This window comes from Sinohyriopsis cumingii, chromosome 6 (genome assembly GCF_028554795.1).
Source record: "Sinohyriopsis cumingii isolate HCF-2022 chromosome 6, ASM2855479v2, whole genome shotgun sequence".
In the NCBI taxonomy this organism is placed as follows: Eukaryota; Metazoa; Mollusca; class Bivalvia; order Unionida; family Unionidae; genus Sinohyriopsis; species Sinohyriopsis cumingii.
The window spans coordinates 36,787,445-36,797,900 of record NC_142966.1 but is presented as its reverse complement, the minus strand read 5'-3'; the positions used below and the strand labels follow the sequence as shown (position 1 = coordinate 36,797,900).

The window sequence follows — 10,456 nt, the reverse complement described above, 5'->3', positions numbered from 1 at the left end:
AATTTAACTGCGTAGTGTTCATCTGGGAGGAAAACTGATCTGAATATTATACCTCGAACGTATCATTTTCAAATGTATCATTTTCAGACAAGTGCCACGTGTTTCAAACCATACACAGTGAAATCCAAATTCTTTGTCGGGGTCAATGGCATGGTTGAAATGACATGCTGATTCTAGCAGCAAATTTTGGGCTACTGATGACTCTATAACAATACAAGTCATGGACTTTTATAAACATTAGTTTACATAAAAAAGATACAGATTTTCCTTGATGCCGAATAATCAAGCTAAAGAAGAAACTTTGGTAAAAACTTTGGTACGGTACGTTCAGAGATTGTGAAGATGATTAATTGAACAACACAACAATCGAGATAACTCCAAATGATGGTCATTTTATATTTAACATCGCACATATAAGGAGGCCCTGGATGGCCGAGTGGTCGAAAGCGCTAGCCTTTACATAATACCGTAATCTCAGCTATGTCGGCTTTGGTTCGAATCTCGGGATCAGCCAACGTAGGTATGTGGAAAGCTTGCCGGTACTTTCACGTAGGTCAGTCGTTCTTCCACGGGTTTTTCAACCTATTATACCGGTCATCATGTGCTGAAAATGGCGTAAACCCCCCAAATACCACAAGCCACAATTATAAATATTAACTATGAAATACCCACCATATATAAAGAATAGAAAAACAACGTAAGTATGGTGAAACATTTTATTTCAAATGATTTCATATGAAAATGATGTAACCTATGCATGACTTCATTTATAGGCTCTTATAACAAACAGTTGCAATGAGAGAACAAAGCACAGGTACCTGGAACTGTATAATGTAATAAATGTAATAAATGTACAAAATGTCATAAACAGTGACTTTTTTATGAAATATAATTACACCATCTTTGGAGTACATATAAACAAGATATATCAAATAGTTTCAAAAGCATGACTTTTTCAGCACGTTAACTTCATGAAGTAGCACAAATTACATTTGAAAACAAAATATGGAATTATACAAGTAATATTTCTTTTGACATGTTAACAATTACACTCGTGTTTGGAAGGCGGATGACAAAACTATGACCTTATCCAGTTTAACAAAGTATGTCTCTTTTCAAACCACTGACAATGGATGTGAAAATGTAGCTTTACACATGATAGGATGCGCCATCAAACCCGGGATCTGGCCATCGCATCATGCACTGGCAAACCGGGGTCTATACTTGTTCTACTAATTATTTCAAGTGGAAGGATAAAACCCAGAGTCCACCACACACTGTGACTGGATCAATATGAATCTATGATTTGCATTTTTGTGTATACACCTCAACCTCGATAGCTCGCACACATCGGGGTCCAAAAACATAGACCGCACTATAAGCGAGGGCGCGAGTTACCAAGAGACCTCCAAAAAATCTGCTACACATCCAAAGAACAGCGTGATTGGGTTGGAAAACTGGGCTGTTTAATGACTGAATCCTCGTTTTACAATCGCAACGAGAATAATTGTCAATAAAGCGCTTTTTCCGTTGAAGTTTTTCGTTATTCTGTAGAAATTACATTTATTTTCAAAATGTCCAATATCTGAAAGATTGATTACATCATTCCAACTGCTTTCAACAACCAACATGTGCGCCAAAAAAATCGTGTATTACATCACTGTTTTTTGCTTGAATTATTAATCTGGTTCCAGGAGTGTCATTGAGAGTATTTTCCGAAGCAGGAAACCAGACTAACTGTTGATACACAACCAAACAAGATTCCTTTTTATAAAAAACGCAACATTTCGTGTGAACATCGTCTACGTCGAAACTCAATTTTGTAATTGTTCAATTAGTAAGATACTGATGCCGTAATTTCATTGCAAGTAACATAGAAACTTCTTATCATCCTTGAGGATATATCTACGTGTGAATTCGGGAATTATCTGAAACTCGTTTTCCCACAATTATCCGTATCTGTGAAACAAAACTCTTTAGTTAACTAAGTACTCATTTCGTTTGGCTGCTTGCTATCTTTAATCAGTTATGAATGAGTAAATTAATTTAAGGTGGTTTAATTAGATTACATACACAATGACATTTATAACTGTGTTCGATTGATCGACTGAAATGAGTTACCTGACATGCGACCGGGGCCGCTGATTCTTAAGAACGTTGGATTTGTATGCCTTTTAACTTTTGTTGTTAATTCCACCTCCTTTGATTCAACAGACTAACTAACGTGATAACAGAAAACGTGGCCCGCTTTTTATTTAGTTCAACAATACAACAAATGCTTCCGATATCAAACCACCGTCAGCACTTAGTTATGTTCTCAGAGAAACGCTCGCGGACATAGCCGTTACGGTAGGTTGACAGGTTTTGCGTTTAATTACAAGAGGACACGTTGCACTTATGATGAGTACACTTAAAAGGAGCTAATAGACAGAACTAGAACACAAATTTCAGTTAATAAAAAAATATTTAACTGGTATTTATTTATTAATGTACTGCCTCCACTAGCCGTAAGTGACATTTTTATTGATCGAAATTTCCTTCAATATCGTTAATTACGGTGTACTAAGAATGTCGATTGGAAGAAAAATGTAACAAACTGTATGACTTCTTTTTTAACTTGATAATTCATAATGTTGATTAAAATTTCCAGGTCTTATCTACCGTTTTCCACGATAAAACAAACGAAATATCAATGTTTCCGTTACCAATTTTGATCGCGATTTCCTTCAAGCTAAACAAATAGGAATCAGTTTTGGGGAAATTTCTGATTTAAAAGTGGGATCCACGCCTGACCCAGCGTTATAAACGGGCTTGCGAGTTTTCAGGGCGTGAGTTATCGAGGGAGTGGTGTATCTTGTATTGTCATGATCCTCAATTTAGTCCAATGTTTTGCAGAATTAATGAACCTTAAAGAAGAACGGTGATGATGATTCGAAATAGATACCGATATTTTCATTCTTACCGTAAAAAAAACTGATTATCGAAATCAAGAATGCAAAACGATGCGCCTGTGACAAATAAATTTACCGAATGTAAAGGTTTCGATAATTCAGTACTCGCCCAAATTTGCTTTTGGCACCTTTGCAAAAAATAACTTCTCAATTTGTTTTATACGGCCAATTTTTCCAGATGCACAGGATGTCGCCACGTTTGTAAGCTTTTCACCCGTGAAATCAGAAAATGTCGTTGCCTGTGATGTTATTTGGTTCATTTAGGTTATGCAACGACATGACTGGTTTGAAATTGACTTGATGTTTTGATAATTATTAGAAACGTTTAATTGAATTTAAATATAATTTGATTTCGGTTGAAAATGTGCACGATTTAGCATTACCTCAGTGTTTACTGAATACAGTTTGGAGTTTACCAAATATATCATTTATAGTTTAAAAAGTGGTTGGTTCTTGGCGTGGGTTGCACAAATCGAAACAATCCAACTAGTTCCTCGTGTATGTCCATAATCCGAGTTCATATCTATGACTTGTTTTACAGTATAACATAGCCTTTCAATGCGACTTTTAACAGTTTTAAAATGAACTTTACAGCAACATTGAATTAATAGGCGATGAACGGTATCTATATACATTTACTAAGTATATTTATTCAAGAAAGGCACATACAAATATAGAGTTCTTGTTGTTTTTTTAATTTTACTTTACAAAATATATCAATAGTAGCGTTCCTTAATATATTTACATTTAAAGTACAGTTATGGGATATAGTATTCTGCCACTTATGGTCTAGAACAATTTGATGAAATTTCCGAGTGTAAAGAAATGTTAGATAATAAAGATGAAAATAACTAAAACAAAAATAATTTTAAAATATTGTTTAAAATAATAAAAACCCCATTATGCTGCTTGCAGTACCCGATCACCAGATTGTTACCCTGACTTTCCAAACCACCACTAAATGTATAATTTCAAGTCTCCTTGAAATTGTTATTAAAGTCCAGGGAAAACAAGATTTATCCATCCACACCCTTGACGTTAGATTAAGGTCGAATGACAATTTCACCACTTATTTTTTTTCCTCCATTTTCCTTCACTCATAACAAATATAACAGAAAAAAGTCAAAACTCTTTTGTAATCATAGAGGTCAATGAATCAGATGTTTAGTCTTTGCATATAACCAACCTTCCATTTTGACATAAACGCTGCATTAGATGACAATATATCGACTCAGATGTTTAGTCTTTGTATATAACCAATCTACTATTTTGACACAGACGCTGCATTAGATGACAATTTATCGACTTGCATGTTTAGTCTAACATATATTCCATCTTCTATTTTGACAAAAAAGCTGTATTAGATGACGATATATCGACTAAGATGTTTAGTCTTTGCATATGACCCATCTTTTATCATGACCAAAATGATACATGGATGACAAAATATTGAATCAGAACTTGACCACTCCCTCAAAATCAAGTAAGGGATTGCGTCTGACGTAATGGTGCCTTTCGAAGGTTGTACCCTTTCTTTATTTCATCCAGCAAGCGATCTATGACGCATCCATCTTCCTCCTTTGGCGGAAGGGAGTGTGATTCTGAAAGTGAAAAGAGCAAGTACTACTGCAGCAGAAACACTACCAGTATTATACACTGCATATCATAACTAGTTAACATATAAACACAGGAGGGTGAATAGTTATCATAGGAATCCCAAATAAATGAAGGAGACGAGAAAGAAAATATTACCGCGGGTCATTTTTTGTGCCCCGCGCTGATACAAAAATTGTTATATATATTTATAATGAAAGGCCCACAAACTTTACATTTTAGGTCCATGTTGCCCATGATGTTGATGATGCTGGATCATCCCCGTCAATGGTTTTGAAGAAGAAGAAAATCGTTTGCAAAGCAACCTGAATGTCGTTTACTCTTCTTGCCCTAATGTCACTTTCATGCTACATTCATTACTGTACCTCAAACCCGACGTGAAACACGAACAAGCAAGCACTCGAATAAATGTTTTAAAAAACGCTTTGCATATCTAAAAAATAACACTCAGAAGTTTGATCTGATGGAATAAAAGCTGTTGTTTTTTTCTGCTATTGATGTAGCTATATAACATAACGTCATCAATAAACTCTGAGAAATTAATCTGCATTCATACTATAGGGAGACTCTCGTGAGCTGATCCTGAACCATAAAATCAAAACATGTAAACATTATCCCAGGACAGTCATAATATTCTGGATGTTGAACCCAATAATTTCATCCAAACTTTCAATTTTATTTTCACAAAGCTACTGAAGGTGCTTCCATTGCATCTTTAACTCTGAGTTTCTTCTAAGAAAGTTTTTCTGGGAATATATTAGGTCTTCATTTTAGCGGAATTATGGTTTGGATCGCTTGGGTGTCGAGTATAAATAAGATAAAGCCCCTGAGTTCAAGGTGAGCTTTAATTGTATACTGGTTGTGATTTAATAAAAGGCAACGACAATGATATATTTGGGATATTTTTCAGAAAACCAATCCTTACTTTTTACGTTGGCAGCACTAGCTGCTTGTGCCTTCCTTCTCTTATCTGCCTTTTCCTCTTGGATTTTCCTCTGTTCATTTTCCTACAAATAACATGTTATAATAAAATTCCTATGCAGGAAATTGTTTAATGACATTTCTAAAGTACAAAAGACAGCCAGTCTTATCCTCAATAGCTGCCACCTCTACTGACGAATCTCCCCACCCCTTCTCTGGTTTCCTCATGTATTTAACCTCCATTCTGCAGCGACGTTTCTTAATAAGGAAAATAATTCCAGTCATAAAGGTGACTCCTCAAAACAGCATATATCATATCCTTCCTCATTATCTGTCTCATTAATTCTATTGTAAACAATGTTTATACAAAGGCCAATCTACGTTTACGTATCAAACTGTCTATATTTCACCTTGTGACATCCATTGTGAAACACGCTAAATACGCAGCCAAATAAGACGAGTACAAAAGTTCTATAAAGAAACTGTTTTTTAAAGTTAAATTATTTTGATCAGGTTGTTGGTGCAAGGTCAGAATGGACAGGAATAGATACGATTTTAGATGAATTATAACAAAATCAGTGACTCGCTCCCTGCACATCCCACTTCACCATCGCCCCGAAATAAATTAAAGCAAGAAGGCCAGGACCAGCATCTCCAGCATACGATCAAATCCTAATTGCAAAAACGTTACCCAAACCTTTCACAAACTCGACCACAGTCGTCTGCGGTGCTGCTATTCTCTCTCTCTCTCTCTCTCTCTCTCTCTCTCTCCACAGACATGGTTTAAAAAATAAAATGAAACAACTTTTAAATCTCAGATAATAACTCTGGATGGAGGACACCCGAGACATGAATAAACGATAACAAAACAATCTGTAAATGATGTAAAAGAAAAGATGCATGATGTGTACCTTCTGACACTGTTTGACCTTTTCACAGAAACTATTCATTATGATAACGAATTCCTCAATTTTGAAAGATGCCTCATTTTCACAAAAATGAACAGCTACACGTTTTGTCAGTTTTTCGATCTGGCCCATGTTGAACTTCGCTTCTGCTAACTCCTTCTGAGCAGCCTAAAACGACAATGTATACCCGATTACATATTTCCTTCATATTTTCCAATAAGGACGTATGGACTATTCTACAGGTTAAGGTTTTCCTTTCTGTCACTAACTAGCTAGATGTTTATAAAATATCAATTTACAAACTGAGACGTATATTAAAAGTTAGTCTTTCCACACATTGTCACTTTTCGTCAAGTAATACTAAAATTATTTCCGAGAAAATCAACACAGAAAAATGTAAAGCAAATCTGTGTACAATATTAGATACACGCTACATTGTTACAGTTCCACTGCAACATTTTTCAGCTATTCTTTCACTTCAAAGTACCGTATTATCTCCGTTACAGTCAATCACCATTATAAATTTGTCCGTCATGTCACAAGCTCCATTTGTTTACAATAGCTACATGTACAACGAATATATCTCGAGGTTACAGTCCTTCCATGTCAAGTATCAACCATTTACTTCCTAGTTAGACATTCCTGATACTAAAGTTAAAACGGATGTTTTTAGTTTTCGGCTCAGATTAGGCATTATTTTTATGTTTCCCACGAGATCATTCAGCGATCGTAGTATCGCTTTTTACTTTACTCCGGTCGGAAATCATCACAAACTTAAAGTGTATTTGAACTAAAACCAAACATAACTAGAGGTTTAGGTTGGTTAAAATTTTGGATTTCATTAAAAAATATTTATCTCTAACACTATTCTTAGGTTTAGAGTAAATACTGCTCGACGTTGTGATGTAATTATTCATTCCGAGATCCTCTGGTCCCTTCGTATAATTCATAGTTTACTCCTACAATATGGCAGTGCTAAACATACGCTTGCAATAATGTATTCTTAAACCTTTGAGACAAATATTTCTGTATTTATGAATAAAAATCTATGAATAATCAAGAGTTAATATTTTCTTAGAATTTCCCTTGAAAAACTATTAAAACTGAATTCTGGCGACACCGATTCTAATTGGAAAGTAAGTTTCCCAACGTTTACATATTTCATGATGCATCGAAAATCATAAAGAATGTTATTCAAATGTGTGATTAATCCCAAAAATTTGAATCTCAAGAAGTTTGTACTAAATGAATTCACTAATTTTGAAGCTGGACGGAAACGTCTTAGCTTTTTGATAATTGATGATAAAACGTCTTCGGCACATCTGTGATCATAAATCCTATCTAACTAGCTTGAATGCAAACACACTTAAATAAAGGTACTTTGGAATATGTGGATTCCGTTTGAGTAAAACTACTAAACGAAGATTCATCATGTCGGGTATGCGATAATAGTTTGTATTAAGTTCATTCCATGTTTAAAAAACAGGAGCAAGTTTGAAATTAATATTTAATGGAAGCTGCATGACGACTTAGTTGATATAGCCAAAGCCAGAATACAATTTGTCATCACTTGAGATTGCACATGCTATCATATGCAACTGTTTAATCAAGACAAAATTTGGTACTGACTTTCTATTTTTTCCATACATCCAATAATGGAATATTAGGTCATTGGAATGTAGGAAATACTTACTTGCACAAACGTTTCCAGCATATTTTTTATGTCATCAGGAGAATTTTGAAGCTGTTTCGATAATGTCTCTACGCCGACGTCAAGCTCCCGAATTTCGGTGCTGAGATTGTCCAGAGTCATTCTAAAGTAAGATAAAAATTATAATATGTATTTTAAACGCATGGTAAAAGTATATTCTGCTTGTTGGCTTTTGACTGGTCCTAAAATTAAAATTTTCTGCCAATTTTGAATCTTCAGACATTTATCACCCGACTAATTTTGTTAAGATGTTTTTTATACGTTTTTCCTACACTAAAATGAGTTTATAAATAAGCTGTTTGATGGATGTTCCAAACAGATGTCATTCTGTTGATTTAAAAGTACAAGAAAATGATTTGATAGACTGCTATTTCAGAGTATCCTGTCATGATGTACAGAGAACTATAGTACTGATCACAGCTATTGCAAATAACGTACCAATGAAAAATACATATTTACTATTATTAGACTGGTAAAATCTTGTTTTTAGGTTACTTTTCTTTTTTTTTATTAATAACTAGTCATGCTAGTTGCATTGGTGTTAGCTTTCTGTAGGTATTAACAACTAGTCATGCTAGTTGCATTGGTGTTATCTTTTTGTCGGTATTAACTAGTCATGCTAGTTGCATTGGTGTTATCTTTTTGTCGGTATTAACTAGTCATGCTAGTTGCATTGGTGTTACCTTTTTGTCTGTATTGACTAGTCATGCTAGTAGTTGCATTGGTTTTACCTTTTTGTGTGTATTAACAACTAGTCATGCTAGTTGCATAGGTGTTACTTTTTGTCTATTAATAACTAGTCATGCTAGTTGCGTTGGTGTTACCTTTATGTCGGTATTAACAACTAGTCATGCTAGTTGCATTGGTGTTACCATTTTGTCTGTATTAACAACTAGTCATGCTAGTTCCATTGGTGTTACCTTTTTATGTATTAAATAGTCATGCTAGTTGCATTGGTGTTATCTTTTTGTCGGTATTAACTAGTCATGCTAGTTGCATTGATGTTACCTTTTTGTCTGTATTGACTAGTCATGCTAGTTGCATTGGTTTTACCTTTTTGTCTGTCTTAACAACTAGTCATGCTGGATGCATTGGTGTTACCAATTTTATGTATTAAATAGTCATGCTAGTTGCATTGGTGTTAGCTTTTTGTCTGTATTAACGAGTCATGCTAGTTGCATTGGTGTTACATTTTTGTCTGAATTAATAACAACTAATCATGCTAGTTGCATTGGTGTTACCTTTTTGTCTGTATTAATAACTAATCATGCTAGTTGCACTGGTGTTACCATTTTGTCTGTATTAACAACTAGTCATGCTAGTTGCATTGGTGTTACTTTTTGTCTGTATTAACAACTGGTCATGCTAGTTGCATTGGTGTTGCTTTTTGTCTGTATTAATAACTAGTCATGCTAGTTCCATTGGTGTTACTTTTTGTCTGTATTAACAACTGGTCATGCTAGTTGCATTGGTGTTGCTTTTTGTCTGTATTAATAACTAGTCAAGCTAGTTGCATTGGTGTTACCTTTTTGTCTGTATTAACTAGTCATGCTAGTTCCATTGGTGTTACTTTTTGTCTGTATTAACAACTAGTCATGCTAGTTGCATTGGTGTTACCTTTTGTCTGTATTAATAACTAGTCATGCTAGTTGCATTGGTGTTACATTTTTGTCTATATTAACTAGTCAATGCTAGATGCACTGGTGTTACCTTTGTGTCTGTATTAACAACTAGTCATGCTAGTTGCATCGGTGTTACCTTTTTGTCTGTATTAACTAGTCATGCTAGTTGCATTGGTGTTACCTTTTTGTCTGCATTAACAACTAGGCATGCTAGCTGCCTTGGTGTTAACTTTTTGTCTGTATTATCTAGTCATGCTAGATGCATTGGTGTTACCTTTTTGTCTGTATTAACAACTAGTCATGTTAGCTGCATATAAAAAGAGGCCAGTAACTGCATGTTGACCACACAAACAATTCATTGCTGAAAAACATTAACTAAACCTTTAACAAATCGTTTACGATGGTATAAAAGTATTTGATGCATTTAGCTTCCCACTAACATGGGCTCCACAAAAACAAGTACAAGGGACAAAAACGTTTAACATTTAAAAAGACATTTCAAAGTACTTGTAACTCAAGTGCGCTTTATATAATTTAGATCTGTCCCGTACTTTAGAGACGGTCAGAACTGCAATGGCAAAAAGAGTGAAAAAACACAAAATACTCTCGATGGTTAAAATACTTGATTAATGTAATCTCTGAGGCAGACAAAAAACATGTTGGAGAACCTGGAGGAAAACACTGACAAAGGATGGACCATCATACCCACAGTTTTGGGCTCCGTATATT

General features: G+C 34.7%; 1 protein-coding gene across 1 annotated transcript in view; it reads right to left on the bottom strand.

The window, feature by feature from the left end:
* Window positions 1–702: 702 nt before the first annotated feature.
* Window positions 703–10,456, bottom strand: part of LOC149796719 (inverted formin-2-like) — a 120,808-nt gene continuing 111,054 nt past the window's right edge. The window contains exons 12-15 of the mRNA XM_089961359.1: window positions 8,088–8,208; window positions 6,398–6,562; window positions 5,491–5,572; window positions 703–4,552 (exon numbers count right to left, since the gene is read on the bottom strand). Of these exons, the coding sequence (XP_089817485.1) occupies window positions 4,431–4,552; window positions 5,491–5,572; window positions 6,398–6,562; window positions 8,088–8,208 (490 nt within the window). The 3' untranslated portion in view covers window positions 703–4,430. The remainder of the gene's footprint in view (window positions 4,553–5,490; window positions 5,573–6,397; window positions 6,563–8,087; window positions 8,209–10,456) is intronic.